Source organism: Oncorhynchus clarkii, chromosome 5 (genome assembly GCF_045791955.1).
Source record: "Oncorhynchus clarkii lewisi isolate Uvic-CL-2024 chromosome 5, UVic_Ocla_1.0, whole genome shotgun sequence".
Classification (NCBI taxonomy): domain Eukaryota; kingdom Metazoa; phylum Chordata; class Actinopteri; order Salmoniformes; family Salmonidae; genus Oncorhynchus; species Oncorhynchus clarkii.
In genome coordinates this window covers 36430497-36449514 of record NC_092151.1, presented here as the reverse complement: position 1 = coordinate 36449514, position 19018 = coordinate 36430497, and the positions used below count along the sequence as shown (strand labels likewise).

The window sequence follows — 19018 nt, the reverse complement described above, 5'->3', positions numbered from 1 at the left end:
CATGAGGAAGATTTGAGTAATTTTACTTCTATGAAACGGGACCACTGAACATGATTTGACTTGTAATGAGATCATGGCGCCATCTGGATATCATTCCCCAGTGGCAACTCGAGGTATTACAAACACATTCCTAGAAGCAAAACTAAAAGTAAACAGTTACATTTGCCAAGACCAACCCACTCAGTGTACAAACAAACAAGTCACAAAGGGTGCACTTTGAACAGAAAATGAAAGCAACAGATAACACTTTTACAAAGCCAATTGTGTTTAGAAAGAATATGTGCAGTTAATCTCTGTATTCACTGTTTAAGCAGCAGTGAAAATAACTTGACGCTTTTCTAGTCACAAATTCATATTTTCCGACCAAATAATCATGGTACAAAATGCTATTTCAATACCACAGGTTACAACTATGAAAACACTTTTTGTAGAGTTTATGCAGCAACATTTGGCCAACCGATTAGACTAAAAATAACTTAAACAGGCTGATTACATTTAATCTCTCAAACATGAATTGAAACCTGAACCTTAGGTTGAATACAGAACTGACAGAAGTAAGACAATGGTCGCGTTCCGCTGGTCAGACGTTGCATGCATCAACCAATGGTTGCGTGCCACATCGTCGACTGCGCCTTCGGACACCAGATTGTTATAACATATGTGGTTAGCTGGTACTTAAAATACCTATCCAGGCATTGTAAGATCTGGCATGCATCAGCAACGCCTGGGCAGAGGTACGTGCCCATTCATTGGTGCTCATAGAATACAATGAGGCAAGCCACCGTGTCACAATATAGTAGTTAAAGGGATAGTTTACCCAAATTACAGAATGACATATTGGTTTCCTTACCCTTTAAGCAGTCTATGGACAAGGTATGACAGCAATCCAGTCTTTGGTTTAATTTCCCTGGAACTGTTTCCACAAGCTAACGTTTTAGCATGAGGCACAAATCCCATTCAAGTCATTTTTTGCACATCATGTTCAAAACTTCTAAGTGACTTTTGAGCTTTACTACCAATTTTAGATACTTTCTTATGATTTGGACACGATGCGCGAAAATTGCTAATATCGACCCATCAATGTGATTTGTGCCACAAATGCAAAAAAGTTAACATGTGGAAACAGTGCCAGGGACACCAAAGCATAGATTGTTTTCATACCTTGTCCTTGGGCTGCTTAGAGGGTAAGGAAAACAGCGTCATTTTGTAATTTGGGTGAACTATCCTTTTAATGAGAGGCCTCTTTAGCCCCCTCCTACCATTACCTGTAAGGTAAAAAAATAAAAACTGGCCTAAATGCTCCAAGTGCCAGTGAAAGATGCATTCTCAAACATTTGTATAACTTCAGCCAGTAGTTTTGAAAGTGCTGGTCACGAGACAAAAGTGCTACCCGTTTTTTGTGTACGACTTCATCCAATTGTGTGCTATGTCATCCATTTTGTGTGATATGTTACAAATATAGCAATTTGTATGATTTCATAAGATTGAGCAATTTGTGTGGTATGTTACGAATCCAAATGACCCTTTGCTAAGCCCCCGGCCCCCTTGGTTACTGTTGCAACCTTGGACCACGTTTTCCCAGGAAGCCCAATTCCCCCTTCGAACCACTGGCATAATCCCCTCACAATGACAAACTGTGTTTTTAATACACAATGAAATTAAACACAGACTACCCCGTGCAAGTCAGGAGACTCTCGGGTATGTTGTGGTTGACTGTCATTGCAATTGCTTCATGGGAACCTGGTCAAATGAAGGTTGTAGTGTGGCTAGCCACTGGACGGCTCTGAATGCACCATCAGCATGCAGCCAAAGTTACTAACCACTTTTGGAGCTAACTAGTGCTCTTAAATCGTATCCTGATGTCGACAGCAGATGAGAGTTGTATTCTAGCATGGCTAATTTAGCTTCTTTTTTTTTTATTAAAAAAAAAGTTAATAACTGCAATATTGGGTGGTCAATAAGACAGAACTAGTTAAGCAGCTGAGTTAGCAAACAATGTAACTAAAGTATAATTTTGAATTAGAAAAATAATTAAACAGGCTCTGCATTTCAGGAATCACAGTAGCAAGTACCTGCGCACTTTTCAATTGTAAAGTCATTTAAAACTATTTGTTTTTGGATAGAAATTCTGTTTTTGTAATGGCTTTCATGTGTTTCAAATATGAGCTTATCCGTGGTGTTGGAATTGCACTGCGATTGGTTAGAGTGCATCTTTAAGACTGTTAACTGGTATAGTTTCACAGTTAAAAAGTAACACTGTCTGGAATCATTCTTTGAAAAATAATTTTAAAAAATCTCTAGAAATGTGAATATTTGGAAACAGTGAGTAACATCTCAAATGTTTTGAAATTATGAGCAGATTATGTAGCGTTTTAATAGAAATGTATAACTATTGGCAACAAAGGATTGGCTTGAAATATACATTATCAACGAGAGGTCAGTCTTTATGGGAAATGAGAGCTGGGGGATTGCAAGTGGGACTCTCCTCTACCGTCCAGCTCATTCTGCAGCCTGGTCAGGTTGGATAACTCCTCCAGCTCCTGGAACTGCCTGTCTGTCTTGTGGCTGACAAGGGAACGGTAGAAATGTACAGCGAAGACTATAAATATCAGGCCAAAAGGCACCATGATGGAGGTGGAGGTGATGGCAGCAGCCACACCTGCAGATATGGTCCCATTGTTGGGGTTGTGGTTCTTAGGCCTAATGGGTAAAAATTTGACCCAGCAGAGGAGCACCACCTCAGCCAGGAAGAGCAGGGTGCCAATGACTGTCGAGAAGGCCCAGGCCAGCTCTATGTGGTGGTGCATTCTCTCATGTGGAGACTCCTTCACCGAGTTGAGGTTGTGAACATTACTGACTGCCTCGATGTTAGGCAGGATGCAGGTACTAACCATCAGGGCAAAGAGGTGAACAGCCACCAACACTGTGGTGCAGGCACTGAAGGCAATGAGGAGACCAGGTGGGTATGGATAGCTTGTGTCCAACTGAACCTCCACCATTGCTACCTGAGAGAAGGGGGGAAGAACATTGTGGAATAAGCATACAAGACAGGCTGTCTGGAACATGACCTTCCAAAATGAAGCAGAACTCATTTTTTTTTTAAACTAGGGAGTGCAAGAAATCCATACATGATTAATACATAACGTTTCTGGTTTTGGATGATGCTGGTCCTCATGCTATGCACATCACATAATTGCCACTGCTGCTATGCATCTGACTTTGGGCCAGTTTATTCCTTACCATAGCGAACCCAGACAGTAGAGCAGACGTTCGACTGGAAGCCTTCAGTTTTGCTCGACTCAAGTAAAGCTTCCTCCACGACAGTGCTTGTAACGAATGTTCGTTCAGACTCATTGCACTGCTGAATTGATTGTTGTTTGACTCGTAGCCTATGTGGCTGTTCAACAATTGGCATTAGCTAGCCCAGATAGTAACATCCTCGGTGTCCACGGACATCGATGTAGAAAAATTATCGGTTGAGGTCCATTCTATCGATTCTCGCTAGTATTGCTGTTTACCTTTAACGTCCACCTCTTCCGCACCGCCGTTTCGATCGAGCTGGATGGCTGGCTGCACCCCCGGATTACCCATAAACCATTGCGGTAAAGATACATAAACTTGGAACAAGTCTGCCTATGTAAAATAAGTGAGTTATTGCTATAGTTGATCATACAAACAAGGTAGTTACCTAATTCACCACAAAACTCTTTCTAGTTCGTACAATGATTAGATTACGGTCATTGTTTTTCATGTAGGGCCACTTGTGCAAAATGTCACCAAGCTTACTTGACCCCATGATGAAGGAAGATTTTGAAGATGATCACCCAGGAGGTGTTTTCTCTGGCCTCTCGAAGGGGTCTTCGTGGTTTAGAGAGAACATGTCAGAAGTGGTAGACGCACGTCGACTGACCCGAATGATAGATCGAAAGAAAAGAGTGAAGTCTATCGGTTTTATTGTAATTTGATCAAGACAAAAGTTTTTCCCGACTCATGCAACACTTGGGTATATGAGATATGCACTGAGACAATGAGGCCAAGTGAGCCGACACTTGCAAAACGCAGTCAATCCATCAATCTGTGTCCTCCTGAATTTGAGTGCGCAAACATTTTACGGTATCGCGTGTTTTCGGATGCACTCTCATGCAAAGATTGAGACGATAGCTACAAATCATTCCAAGCAAACAGTCTGACACACGCTTACTCAATCTTCCCCAATAAAAATGATACCAATTCGTATTTGTTTTAAATAGCACGCTTTTTTTCATGTTATTACTTTAACGTCACGGGTAGAGTGAGATTGCAGTAGCCTCCCTGGGGTGCTGTTCCGCCAATGTTCAAATCAAATTTATTTATATAGCCCTTCGTACATCAGCTGATATCTCAAAGTGCTGTACAGAAACCCAGCCTAAAACCCCAAACAGCAAGCAATGCAGGTGTAGAAGCATGTTAAATTGTGAAAGCAACATGTGTTTAGTTATAGGGTGCGTTCGTAAATTCGCTCTGGCTATCTATTCCGATTTTAGAGCACTCGCGTCTAGAGTGTGCCAGAGCACAGAATACTGATGAATTTAAGAACGGTCAACGCCGGTTTTAGCACAGTTACCAATACTCTAGGAAACATGAAAACAGTCTAACCAGTTCTGCTAGGGGGAGTAAATGGTCAAAGTGAGGTGTTCAATTCAATTGAATTCAAATAGTTAAAGTAAACATGGAAAATAAATCAACATAAATATGTGTTGTATTTACAATGGTGTTTGTTATTCACTGGTTGCCGTTTAATTGTGGCAACAGGTCACAAATCTTGCTGCTGTGATAGTACACTGTGGTATTTCACCCAATAGCTATGGTAGTTTATCAAAATTTGATTAGTTTTTTTTCGAATTCTTTGTGGGTCTGTGTAATCTGAAGGAAATGTGTGTCTCTAATATGGTCATACATTTGGTAGGAGGTTAGGAAGTGCAGCTCAGCTTCCACCTCGTTTTGTGTGCAGTGTGCACATAGCCTGTCTTCTCTTGAGAGCCACATCTGCCTACGGCAATCTTTTTCAATAGCAAGGCTATGCTCACTGAGTCTGTACATAGCCAAAGCTTTCCTTGATTTTGGGTCAGTCACTGTGGTCATGTATTCTGCCACTGTGTACTCTCTGTTTAGGGCCAAATAGCATTCTAGTTTGCTCTGTTTCTTTGTTAATTCTTTCCAATGTGTCAAGTAATTATCTTTTTGTTTCTTATGATTTGGTTGGGTCTAACTGTGTTTCTGTCCTGGGGCTCTGTGGGGTCTGTTTATGTTTGTGAACAGAGACCCAGGACCAACTTGTTTAGGGGACTCTTCTCCAGGTTCATCTCTCTGTAAGTGCTGGCTTGTTATGGAAGGTTTGGGAATCACTTCCTTTTAGGTGGTTGTAGAATTTAACAGTTACAGTGCCTTGCGAAAGTATTCGGCCCCCTGGAACTTTGCGACCTTTTGCCACATTTCAGGCTTCAAACATAAAGATATAAAACTGTATTTTTTTGTGAAGAATCAACAACAAGTGGGACACAATCATAAAGTGGAACGACATTTATTGGATATTTCAAACTTTTTTAACAAATCAAAAACTGAAAAATTGGGCGTGCAAAATTATTCAGCCCCTTTACTTTCAGTGCAGCAAACTCTCTCCAGAAGTTCAGTGAGGATCTCTGAATGATCCAATGTTGACCTAAATTACTAATGATGATAAATACAATCCACCTGTGTGTAATCAAGTCTCCGTATAAATGCACCTGCACTGTGATAGTCTCAGAGGTCTGTTAAATCATGAACTTCCGGCGCCGACAGAGAAGCATTTCGCTACACTCGCATTAACATCTGCTAACCATGTGTATGTGACAAATAAAATTTGATTTGATTTTAAAAGCGCAGAGAGCATCATGAAGAACAAGGAACACACCAGGCAGGTCCGAGATACTGTTGTGAAGAAGTTTAAAGCCCGATTTAGATACAAAAATATTTCCCAAGTTTTAAACATCCCAAGGAGCACTGTGCAAGCGATAATATTGAAATGGAAGGAGTATCAGACCACTGCAAATCTACCAAGACCTGGCTGTCCCCTCTAAACTTTCAGCTCATACAAGGAGAAGACTGATCAGAGATGCAGCCAAGAGGCCCATGATCACTCTGGATGAACTGCAGAGATCTACAGCTGAGGTGGGAGACTCTGTCCATAGGACAACAATCAGTTGCATATTGCACAAATCTGGCCTTTATGGAAGAGTGGCAAGAAGAAAGCCATTTCTTAAAGATATCCATAAAAAGTGTTGTTTAAAGTTTGCCACAAGCCACCTGGGAGACACACCAAACATGTGGAAGAAGGTGCTCTGGTCAGATGAAACCAAAATTGAACTTTTTGGCAACAATGCAAAACGTTATGTTTGGCGTAAAAGCAACACAGCTCATCACCCTGAACACACCATCCCCACTGTCAAACATGGTGGTGGCAGCATCATGGTTTGGGCCTGCTTTTCTTCAGCAGGGACAGGGAAGATGGTTAAAATTGATGGGAAGATGGATGGAGCCTAAATACAGGACCATTCTGGAAGAAAACCTGATGGAGTCTGCAAAAGACCTGAGACTGGGACGGAGAGTTGTCTTCCAACAAGACAATGATCCAAAACACAAAGCAAAATCTACAATGGAATGGTTCAAAAATAAACATATCCAGGTGTTAGAATGGCCAAGTCAAAGTCCAGACCTGAATCCAATCGAGAATCTGTGGAAAGAACTGAAAACTGCTGTTCACAAATGCTCTCCATCCAACCTCACTGAGCTCGAGCTGTTTTGCAAGGAGGAATGGGAAAAAATGTCAGTCTCTCGATGTGCAAAACTGATAGAGACATACCCCAAGCGACTTACAGCTGTAATCGCAGCAAAAGGTGGCGCTACAAAGTATTAACTTAAGGGGGCTGAATAATTTTGCACGCCCAATTTTTCAGTTTTTGATTTGTTAAAAAAGTTTGAAATATCCAATAAATGTCGTTCCACTTCATGATTGTGTCCCCCTTGTTGTTGATTCTTCACAAAAAAATACAGTTTTATATCTTTATGTTTGAAGCCTGAAATGTGGCAAAAGGTCGCAAAGTTCAAGGGGGCCGAATACTTTCGCAAGGCACTGTATTTTCAGGATTTTGATCATTAGCGGGTATCAGCCTAATTCTTCTCTGCTTGCATTATTTGGTGTTTTACGTTGTACACGGGAGGATATTTTTTCAGAATTCTGCATGCAGTGTCTGAATTTGGTGTTTGTCCCATTTGGTTGATGAGTGGACCCAAGACAATGAATGGCAATGGGTTCTATAACTGATTCAAGTATTTTTAGCCAGATCCTAATTGGTATGTCAAATTTTATGTTCCTTTTGATGGCATAGAAGGCTCTTCTTGCCTTGTCTCTAAGATCTTTCACAGCTTTGTGGAAGTTACTTGTGGGGCTTATTGTTTAGGCCGAGGTAGGTATAGTTTTTTGTGTGCTCTGGGGCAACGGTGTCTAGATGGAATTTCTATTTGTGGTCCTGGCAACTGGATCTTTTTTGGAACACCATTATTTTTGTCTTACTGAGATTTACTGTCAGGGACCAGGTCTGACAGAATCTGTACAGAAGATCTAGGTGCTGCTGTAGGCCCTATTTGGTTGGGGACAGAAGCACCAGATCATCAGCAAACAGCAGACATTTGACTTCAGATTCTAGTAGGGTGAGACCGGGTGCTGCAGACTGTTCTAGTGCCCTCGCCAATTTGTTTATATACACTACCGGTCAAGGGTTTTTCTTTATTTTTACTGTTTTCTACATTGTAGAATAATAGTGAAGACATCAAAACTATGAAATAACACATGGAGTAATGTAGTAACCAAAACAGTGTAAAACAAATCAAAATATATTTTAGATTTTAGATTCTTCAAAAAGCCACCCCTTGCCTTGATGACAGCTTTGCACACTCTCAGCATTCTCTCAATCAGCTTCACATGGAATGCTTTTCCAACAGAAAGACTTCCCACATATGCTGAGCACTTGTTGGCTGTTTTTCCTTCACTCTGCGGTCCGACTCATACAAACCATCTCAATTTAGTTGAGGTCAGGGGATTGTTGAGACCAGGTCATCTGATGCAGCACTCTATCACTCTCCTTCTTGGTAAAATAGCCCTTACACAGTCTGGAGGTGTGTTGGGTTATTGGCCTGTTGAAAAACGAATGATAGTCCCACTAAGCCCAAACCAGATGGGATGTCGTATTGCTGCAGAATGCTGTGGTAGCCATGCTGGTTAAGTGTGCCTTGAATTCTAAATAAATCACAGACAGTGTCACCAGCAAAGCACCCCCACACCATAACACCTCCTACTCCGTGCTTTATGGTGGGAAATACACATGCAGAGATATCAATTCACCCACACTGCATCTCACAAAGACACGCTATCTTCTGTATATCCCTCTACCTTGTCACAACACAACTGATTGGCTCAAACACATTAAGGAGGAAATAAATTCCACAAGTTAACTTTTTAAGAAGGCACACCTGTTAATTGAAATGCATTCCAGGTGACTACCTCATGAAGCTGGTTGAGAGAATGCCACGAGTGTACAAAGCTGTCATCAAGGCAAAGGGTGGCTATTTGTAGAATCTCAAATGTAAAATATATTTTGATTTGCTTAACACTTTTTTGGTTACTACATGATTCCATATCTATTATTTAATAGTTTTGATGTCTTCACTATTATTCTACAATGTAGAATGTTTTAAAAATAAAGAAAAACCTTGAATGAGTAGGTGTTCTAAACCTTTTGACCGGTAGTGTATATGTTGAAGAGAGTGGTGCTTGAGCTGTAGCCCTGTCTCACCCCACGGCCATGTGAAAGACATCTGTGTGTTTTTTGCCAATTGTAACCTCACACTTGTTGTTTGTGTACATGGATTTCATAATGTCATATGTTTTTCCCCAACACCACTTTCCCCCAATTTGAATAGCAGACCCTCATGCCAAATTGAGTCAAAAGCTTTTTTGAACTCAACAAAGCATGAGAAGAGTTTGCCTTTGTTTTGTTTGTTTGTCAATTAGGGTGTGCAGTGTGAATATGTGGTCTGTTGTACGGTAATTTGGTAAAAATCCAATTTGACATTTGCTCAGTACAGCACTGAGGAAATGTACACGTCTGCTGTTAATGATAATGCAGAAGATTTTCCCAAGGTTGCTGTTGACGCATATCCTACGGAAGTTATTGGTGTCAAATTTGCCTCAACCCCAATCCACAAAAGTGATCAGTCCTTGGTTCCAAATATTAGGGAAGATGCCAGAGTTGAGGATGATGTTAAAGAGTTTAAGTATCCAATTGGAATTTGTGGTATGTACAGTGCCTTGCGAAAGTATTCGGCACCCTTGAACTTTGCGACCTTTTGCCACATTTCAGGCTTCAAACATAAAGATATAAAACTTTATTTTTTTGTGAAGAATCAACAACAAGTGGGACACAATCATGAAGTGGAACGACATTTATTGGATATTTCAAACTTTTTTAACAAATCAAAAACTGAAAAATTGGGCGTGCAAAATTATTCAGCCCCCTTAAGTTAATACTTTGAAGCGCCATCTTTTGTTGCGATTACAGCTGTAAGTCGCTTGGGGTATGTCTCTATCAGTTTTGCACATCGAGAGACTGACATTTTTTCCCATTCCTCCTTGCAAAACAGCTCGAGCTCAGTGAGGTTGGATGGAGAGCATTTGTGAACAGCAGTTTTCAGTTCTTTCCACAGATTCTCGATTGGATTCAAGTCTGGACTTTGACTTGGCCATTCTAACACCTGGATATGTTTATTTTTGAACCATTCCATTGTAGATTTTGCTTTATGTTTTGGATCATTGTCTTGTTGGAAGAAAAATCTCCGTCCCAGTCTCAGGTCTTTTGCAGACTCCATCAGGTTTTCTTCCAGAATGGTCCTGTATTTGGCTCCATCCATCTTCCCATCAATTTTAACCATCTTCCCTGTCCCTGCTGAAGAAAAGCAGGCCCAAACCATGATGCTGCCACCACCATGTTTGACAGTGGGGATGGTGTGTTCAGGGTGATGAGCTGTGTTGCTTTTACGCCAAACATAACATTTTGCATTGTTGCCAAAAAGTTCCATTTTGGTTTCATCTGACCAGAGCACCTTCTTCCACATCTTTGGTGTGTCTCCCAGGTGGCTTGTGGCAAACTTTAAACGACACTTTTTATGGATATCTTTAAGAAATGGCTTTCTTCTTGCCACTCTTCCATAAAGGCCAGATTTGTGCAATATACGACTGATTGTTGTCCTATGGACAGAGTCTCCCACCTCAGCTGTAGATCTCTGCAGTTCATCCAGAGTGATTATGGGCCTCTTGGCTGCATCTCTGATCAGTCTTCTCCTTGTATGAGCTGAAAGTTTAGAGGGGACGGCCAGGTCTTGGTAGATTTGCAGTGGTCTGATACTCCTTCCATTTCAATATTATCGCTTGCACAGTGCTCCTTGGGATGTTTAAAGCTTGGGAAATATTTTTGTATCCAAATCCGGCTTTAAACTTCTTCACAACAGTATCTCGGACCTGCCTGGTGTGTTCCTTGTTCTTCATGATGCTCTCTGCGCTTTTAACGGACCTCTGAGACTATCACAGTGCAGGTGCATTTATACGGAGACTTGATTACACACAGGTGGATTGTATTTATCATCATTAGTCATTTAGGTCAACATTGGATCATTCAGAGATCCTCACTGAACTTCTGGAGAGAGTTTTCTGCACTGAAAGTAAAGGGGCTGAATAATTTTGCACGCCAAATTTTTCAGTTTTTGATTTGTTAAAAAAGTTTGAAATATCCAATAAATGTCGTTCCACTTCATGATTGTGTCCCACTTGTTGTTGATTCTTCACAAAAAAATACAGTTTTATATCTTTATGTTTGAAGCCTGAAATGTGGCAAAAGGTCGCAAAGTTCAAGGGGGCCGAATACTTTCGCAAGGCACTGCATATTTTGTCATTTTATGTAGGACACCATCAACACCACAGGCCTTTTTGGATTGGAAGGTTTGTAATTTGTCCTGTAGTTCATTCAATGTAATTGGAGAATCCAGTGGGTTCTGGTAGTCTTTAATAGCTGATTCTAAGATTTGTAAAGTTTTCGCAGTTTGTTTTTTGTTAAAGAGCCAAAAAGATTGGAGAAGGGGTTTAGATAACTCTTCGTGTTGTTTGTTTAGTGTGTTCCAATTTTCCTAAAGTGGTTAGAGTCTTCTGCTTTTAAATTCTAGTAAAACTAAATGCTGCCCGCACCCACCCGCCCGACTAGCATCACTACTCTGGACGGTTCTGACTTAGAATATGTTGACAACTACAAATACCTAGGTGTCTGGTTAGACTGTAAATTCTCCTTCCAGACTCACATTAAGCATCTCCAATCCAAAATTAAATATAGAATTGACTTCCTATTTCGCAACAAAGCCTCCTTCACTCATGCTGCCAAACATACCGTCATAAAACAAACTATCCTACTGATCCTTGACTTGTCATTTACAAAATGGCGATGTCATTTACAAAGTAGCCTCCAACACTCTACTCAGCAAACTGGATGTAGTCTATCACAGTGCCATCCGTTTTGTCACCAAAGCCCCATATACTACCCACCACTGTGACCTTTATGCTCTCGTTGGCTGGCCCTCGATACATAGTCGTCGCCAAACCCACTGGCTCCAGGTCATCTATAAGTCTTTGCTAGGTAAAGCCCCGCCTTATCTCAGTTCACTGGTCACCATAGCAACACCCACCCGTAGCACGCGCTCCAGCAGGTATATTTCACTGGTCACCCCCAAAGCCAACAGCCCCTTTGGCCGCCTTTCCTTCCAGTTCTCTGCTGCCAATGATTGGAACGAACTGCAAAAATCACTGAAGCTGGAGACATATATCCCTCTCTAATTTTAAGCATCAGCTGTCAGAGCAGCTTACTGATCACTGTACCTGTACACAGCCAATCTGTAAATAGCACATCCAACTACCTCATCCCCATATGTTATTTATCTTTTTGCTCTTTTGCACCACAGTATCTCTACATGCACATCATCATCTGCACATCTATCATTCCAGTGTTAATGCTAAATTGTAATTATTTCGCCTCTAGGGCCTATTTATTGCCTTACCTCCCTAATCTTCTACATTTGCACACACTGTACATAGATTATTCTATTGTGTTATTGACTGTACGTTTGTTTGTGTAACTCTGTGTTGTTGTTTTTGTCGCACTGTTTTGCTTTATCTTCGCCAGGTAGCAGTTGTAAATGAGAACTTGTTCTCAACTGGCCTACCTGGTTAAAAAAAGGTGAAATAATAATCATAACAATTTTTTAAAAGTCTATCGATTCTTCAATTACATTAAGCTGATTTCTGACATGATGCTCCTTCTTTTTCCGTAGTGTATGTATGTATTGTTTTAGTGATTCACCATAGTGAAGGCGTAGACTCAGGTTTCCTGGGTCTTTATGTTTTTGGCTGGATAGACCTCAATTTCTTTCTTCGGTTTTGGCTTCCTTCATCAAACCATTTGTCATTGTTGTTATTTTTTTTAGGCTCTCTGATTTTATTTTTGATTTGATAGGGAAGCTCAGAGGTCAAATATACTGTTTAGACTTTCTACTGTTCCCTCATTTGCGTCTGGAAGTAGCTAGCAAGCTAGCCAAGATTAGCCTGTTAGCTTGGTTGCTTGACTGACATTGTGAGGTTAGAACGCTCGCATCAACTACTCCTCGGCTAGAGTGTCCAGTATGCGCTCTGAATGCTCCGAGTGCGAAACACTCTGAATTTACCAAAGGACAATCGGACAATGTTCTGAATTTACGAACACCCTGAGCGCACTCTGAGCGTTCTCTGGCACTCCAGATAGAATTTAGGAACACACCCATAGTCATAAGTCATGATAAACACTATAGACATACACACACACACACACACACACACACAGCAATATCTAAGTGTGCTTGATATTTTTCTCTATGTATGTCATTAAAAAAGTGTACAATAAATAAATAAAAATGGTTAAATAACTAAATTTACTTGGTCCCCCACATTCTTTATCATTTGTTTAAGTTGTTATATTACAGTGAACTTTGATGACCCCAATGTAATAAAAAAAACACTTTCAAAATGGCTGGTAGAATTTTTTTTTAACGTGTGCCACAAGTAGTTCATTAATCCAGTGTGATGACCATTGCATACCATGGCCATATTATGCCAGCTTAAAACCGAATGAAACCAGTTTGATGTTTATGCTTTTATTCAAGATAACATAAGAGCTTTGTGTGTGCAATAGTTTGAAGTGAAATCTTGATTACATCGAGACCAATTCCAAAATTAAACTTGAATTATAATGTCTAATTATTTAATGATATGTTTCATATTGATGTACACACCACATATCAGTCATGCAACTACATAAAGTGTATATAGTGCATAACACATCCCCAAAGTGCAGTGAGAGTATACGTGCCCGTCCCAAAATAATGTTAACATCAATATCATATATGGCCTATTACAAAGTCACACACCCAGTGCACTTGACTTGTGTAATATAAGATATGCCCAGTTCCAAACCAAACCCTTCTGTAGAAAGTGTTTTATGACATTGGAGAACACATTAGGAGCAATATTAGACTACTCCTCCATACAGGATCTTTCCAGATCTTTGATATCCATTGTCTGCACTTATGGAATACCCTCTTCAATTCATATCACATGTTATTGGTCACATACACATATTTATCAGATGTTACTGCGGGTGTAGCGAAATGTTTGTGTTCCTAGCTGCAACAGTGCAGTAATATCTAATAATTCACATCAATACACAGAAATCTAAAAGTAAAATAATGGAATTAAGAATTATATAAATATTAAGACGAGCAATGTCGGAGTGGCATTGACTAAAATACAGTAGGATAGAATACAGTATATACATATGAGATGAGTAAAGCAGTATGTAAACATTATTAAAGTGACTAGTGTTCCATTATTTAAGTAACCAGTGATTCCATGTCTATGTATATAGGGCAGCAGCCTCTAAGGTGCAAGGTTGGGTAACCGGGTGGTAGCCGGCTAGTGATGACTATTTAACAGTCTGATGGCCTTGAGATTGCTGTTTCAGTCTCTCGGTCCCAGCTTTGATGCACCTGTACTGACCTCGCCTTCACAGCAAATTTGAAAGTGTTTATTTAACACCATGCGTGTTCATTTTAACATTCGTCCAGTGTTTATATAGGTCCACTCAGTGTTAACACTTTTTGTAGTGTTAGTATTGAAACACCCTTGAGTGTTAAGATACAACACTTCAGGTGTTGTTCAAATGACCCATCGGTGTGACCCACCCTCAGTATTAAGCAGCAACACCTTTCAGTGTTGAGGATCAACTCTAGAGAATGCATCCTGTAGCTGAATTAACACCAGGAAGTGCTAAATATTCACACTAGGAAATATATATTTTTTTTGTCTGGTTCTCACCCACTCATCACTCAAGCCTGCAAGTTGTAGGTGAGTTAAACAGGAGCAATAAAGGATTTGTTACAAGAGTAGTGACTCTGCTTTGTATCATTTATTTAGGCCACAAAGAGAGGGTGGATCACAATATAATCAGTGCATCACAGGCACATAAAAAATAAATCGGTGCATCACAGGCGCATCACAGTGAAAACAGTGCATCACAGGCGCATCACAGTGAAAACAGTGCATCACAGGCACATCACAGTGAAAACAGTGCATCACAGGCGCATCAGAATGAAATCAGTGCATCACAAGCGCATCAGTACATGTACTATATGAGAGCAAGAGTATTTGCAGAGTTGCTATTTAACACGAGGAAGTTCTCCTAAGACTAGGTATGCTATTTTCTTGACATATTTGCCAATAATATGACTATTACTCAATCATGTCAAACAAAGGAACATAAATGCGCTCATCAGCACTTTGAAGACAAAAGGCTTATACATCAACTTTGACAATTTTGTCATCAACACCATCAAACACTGGGAATGCATAGTAATGTTCAATGAAATTATCAGCATGGAACTTGTCCAGCAATAAGTATACAATATTGTTAACAACAATGATCTTAGTTATTTTTACACAAGACTGGAATTTCATGCTTCATCTTAATGCAAACTAACAGTCCCTCTCTGTACTCCATGCCATCCATCTTAACCCAGCTGGCAGAGTAAATGGCTTTCTGCATAGTGACCTGAACTGACGCTGCAAACTCCTCACCAGCAGTAAAATCACTCAGGGAAAACACTTTCATCGGTCCATACTCCGTATGTCGCAATGGTGATGTCTCCCAGTGATGACCTATACGAAATTGGTGTTTTTGGTAAGGGACTTAGTAATGTTCTTGAAGTTTTTGAGGGTGTTCTAAAGAGTTTGTGCTTTGCCTCAAACCTCATATGTATTAAAATACTGATTTGTCTTATGCATGCTGGGTGTTTTCATAAAGTGATGTGTGGGTATTAAGTTATGTAGGAACAACTGTTTGAAAAGTGTGTGATGTTCAGTTATCAAATGCTTCAGATACAGTCATGCCCTGGCTAAGAAAAAAAACGGATTATTGCAGAAAGATGAGCAGCAAATTCCAATTCTCATTTTCTGGTGGAAAAACATCCCCCAAAATCAAGGGAACGTTTCTCACAAGACAGTTTGAAAATAATTAAGTGCTATGCCAGTTCCACTGTTCTCTAGGTTGACTTTAGTTGGATGGTTTTTGCGTTCCAATTACCCATAGTCAAATGAGTAGATTCTAGAGAGAAGTGCACGTTTCTAAAGAACATCTTCAGAGACATATTCAAACAACAATTTTAACTCAAACTGAGCAACCCTTACTAGAATGTCATGCATTATGTCCACAGAACAATGACTACAAACATGTAAGTGCTGCAAACTGTTCAGTTTAGAATTTCTTTACACCATTCACAGACGGGATCTGTGGGTCTGACTGCAACGGATTCAAATGCATTTCAAATTGATATTTACCACACAAAGGTCATCCTCACTGTAAACCGTCTGAGCCTTAGACTTTTCTATCAAACAGAACCGGCAAAAGTAATGACCACTGAAGGACCCTGAAACCAAGGACTGCATTCACCCCCAAATTGTCTCCGGTTATTTGGCAGATAGTGCCATAAACTCTATCAGTTGAAAGTAATTTACACCATCACCATCAATTTAACATCATTAACCAAGGGCTCTAGAATGGCATAAAATACATATTTCTTTAGATCTTGATAATGAAATAATGAAAATAAATGAATATTCATCACAGCAGAGTTAAACTTGGTGGGGATTCCTGAGGACAAAATAAACGTTGCCTATCTGGTAAACACCACGCTTGGATCCAAGCAGGTTGGCAGCTTCAAAGTCATCATAGTACAATTGGATCTGTAAAGCATTTCTAGGTTTTGAGAACAAGGGATGAGTCTCAAAGAAACTTCCAACACAAAAGTCTTCATATGTGTCCACAGATCTATCCCTAGGTGCATTTTCCAATAACTTACAGATTTCAGAATTGTCGACACATGAACGTCAATATTTCCAGTGTAGGAATACAAATGTATCTTTGACTGGGACTTGATCATACATGCCTGTTTGTTTATTTTGCCTGCTGTCATATCTAACTCTCAACACTACTTCTACTGACTCCACAACATCTCTTGGTTTCTGTGTTAAAACTGGCAAATGGGTTTTCAAAGTTCTCCAAACTATAATTTACAGCAGATGTAGAGGGGTTATCCATAGGCATAACTGACAGAACATCTTGTTCAATTTGGGAGTGCAGCCCAGTAGTAAGCTCTTCTAAATCACAAACTACTGTTGACACAACACTATTTGCAACACCGCTAGCTTGCAACATGGCAATGAAGGAGGCACACATATCTTTAGCAAGACTGTCCATTCTTCTCAAAACAATCACTGAGTGTTATCGTGTGGGACACCAATGTTGCCACCCATTTGTGGAGCTTCTGACTGGACTGGAGAATCAGCAACATGAGAGGGCACTTTTAAGATTAATGCATTAACTACTTTACCAATATCCTTATGAATACTATTCAAATCTTTTCTGAAACCGGAGTATGTTGAAAACTGCCATCTACAATTATCTTGAGCACCGACCAATCTAAACTTGTTGGAGGGATAGAAACTATGCTTAATTCTCAAATGAGATATCAATGACTGGCTGTTTCTGTGCAACGCTTGACAGCAAAAGCACCGTAACCTGCATTTATCTAGTTAAGAAGTTTTTTCCTCAACTCTATCATGTTAGGGGCCTCTCTTGTTTTGTCTATATCAATGTTGTAGATGGTTGTCTGCACAAATGTGTAGAAGTTGACAAGTGCATCGTCATACGTCAGGTTAAAGACAAAGTGGGCATTGAACAGTTCATCAAACGCACACAGACCACTAGTTGCCTGGCAGGGAACAAGCCTTATGTCCACCATGATGTAGTAGTTGTCTATCTTGCTCTGTCTTCTTCCGACGGCAAGGAGGTATGTCTGTCGACCATGGCTCCCATCAAGATGGTCTACAATGCTGCAACACACAAAGGGTCTTTCTAAGTCACTCTCCACATGTTAAGACAATGAAGAGACAACCCCCAAAAATAAGCCTACCTGGTTAAATAAAGGTGAAATATATATATATATATATATATATACATATATATATATATATATATATATATATATATATATATATATATATATATTTTTTTTTAAATAAATAGCCTCCTTGCAAGCTTCACCAACAAGGTCCAGGACAGTCTTCCTCCAATGGGTTGTGCCTCCCGACTGGGGTGAAATACTCTTCTTGATGGGTCGAAGTGAGGTCTTCCTTGATACCGTCTTCAGCTGATAGGCAAAGGATATCTGAATTGTGGAACATAGAAGTGTTCCTTAGATGTGGGAAAAGGTGACCAACATGGTAGTCAAATAGTTATTTTTAGACTTGATTCTATGACTGTTTGATGCCCCTTTCAGTCCACAGAACACGTGTCAACATATTAAAGCATACACATGCCAAATATGTTTAAGCAAAGTTTTGTTGATGAAGGTACTGTATCGCTCTAGTTTCATAATGAGGCCAAAAAGCATTCATGTATAGTTTGATTGTTTTGATCCAGTGTTTGTGTCCAGATTGGCGAATGAGAAGCTTACCAACGCATCTCTTTCATTAAATGTTTTATATTTTTTTATTGGACCTTTATTTAACTAGGCAAGTCAGTTAAGAACAAATTCTTATTTACAATGATGGCCTACTCCGGTCAAACCCGGACGACACTGGGCCAATTGTGCGCCACCCTATGGGACTCCCACTAACGGCCGGATGTGATAAAGCCTGGATGTGGCTGACTAAGATAGCAATCATCTCTCCTGGTTCTGTGGTCCAATGTTTTGGTTGTCTGGTATTCTTCTAATACGTCTTGCCCACCAGGTCTACTAGTCAGGGCATCTTGGACCATCTATTAAGACAAGATAAAAGTGAAACAATTTAGGGTTGTAGGCAGCTGCTGCCTCAATATACCCGTGATATCAAATACATTTTTGATAAGGCGTGAGAATTATATAAAAGGTTTGGTATAATTGTTTATGTGGAAGATTAAGTAAGTGTGTGTCAAACTGTTTGCTTTGAATGATTTCTAGCTATTGTCTCTATCTGGGCATCCAACTCATTTACCCTACCAGAAAACACGAAAAAACGGAAATTGTGTTGTATTTGCGCACCCAAATTCAGGAGGAAACGGACGTGTGGATCCTTGACTTTTGGACTTTTTTTTTGGGGGGGGGGGGGGGGGGGGGGGGTACTTTTGAATATAAGAAATATTGTTTCACCCTTCCCTTCTCCCTACTACTTTGCGTTAAAGTGATACATTTTCACCCCATCCAGTAGGTGGCGGCACACACCACAAACGTCGTTTACGGACCGCCATAATACCATAGAAGATGATTTATTGTGAAATTTAGC

At 40.1% G+C, this 19018-nt stretch overlaps 1 protein-coding gene across 1 annotated transcript; it reads right to left on the bottom strand.

Annotated features, from left to right (window-relative positions):
• Positions 1-2: 2 nt before the first annotated feature.
• On the bottom strand, positions 3-4335 carry LOC139408740 (calcium release-activated calcium channel protein 1-like). Its single transcript, XM_071153009.1, has 2 exons — positions 3241-4335; positions 3-3005 (listed from the first exon to the last, which is right to left on the bottom strand). The coding sequence occupies exons 1-2, from the start codon at positions 3352-3354 to the stop codon at positions 2445-2447; spliced, it is 675 nt and encodes a 224-aa protein (XP_071009110.1). The 5' UTR covers positions 3355-4335; the 3' UTR covers positions 3-2444.
• Between the last annotated feature and the right edge of the window lie 14683 nt (positions 4336-19018).

Bases quoted from the DNA above. Each gene is read 5' to 3' on its own strand.
- LOC139408740 (XM_071153009.1), bottom strand. From the start codon at position 3,354: ATGAGTCTGAACGAACATTCGTTACAAGCACTGTCGTGGAGGAAGCTT. The intron at 3,006-3,240 runs GTAAGGAATAAA...CCCTTCTCTCAG, and splicing joins TACTGTCTGGGTTCGCTATG to GTAGCAATGGTGGAGGTTCA.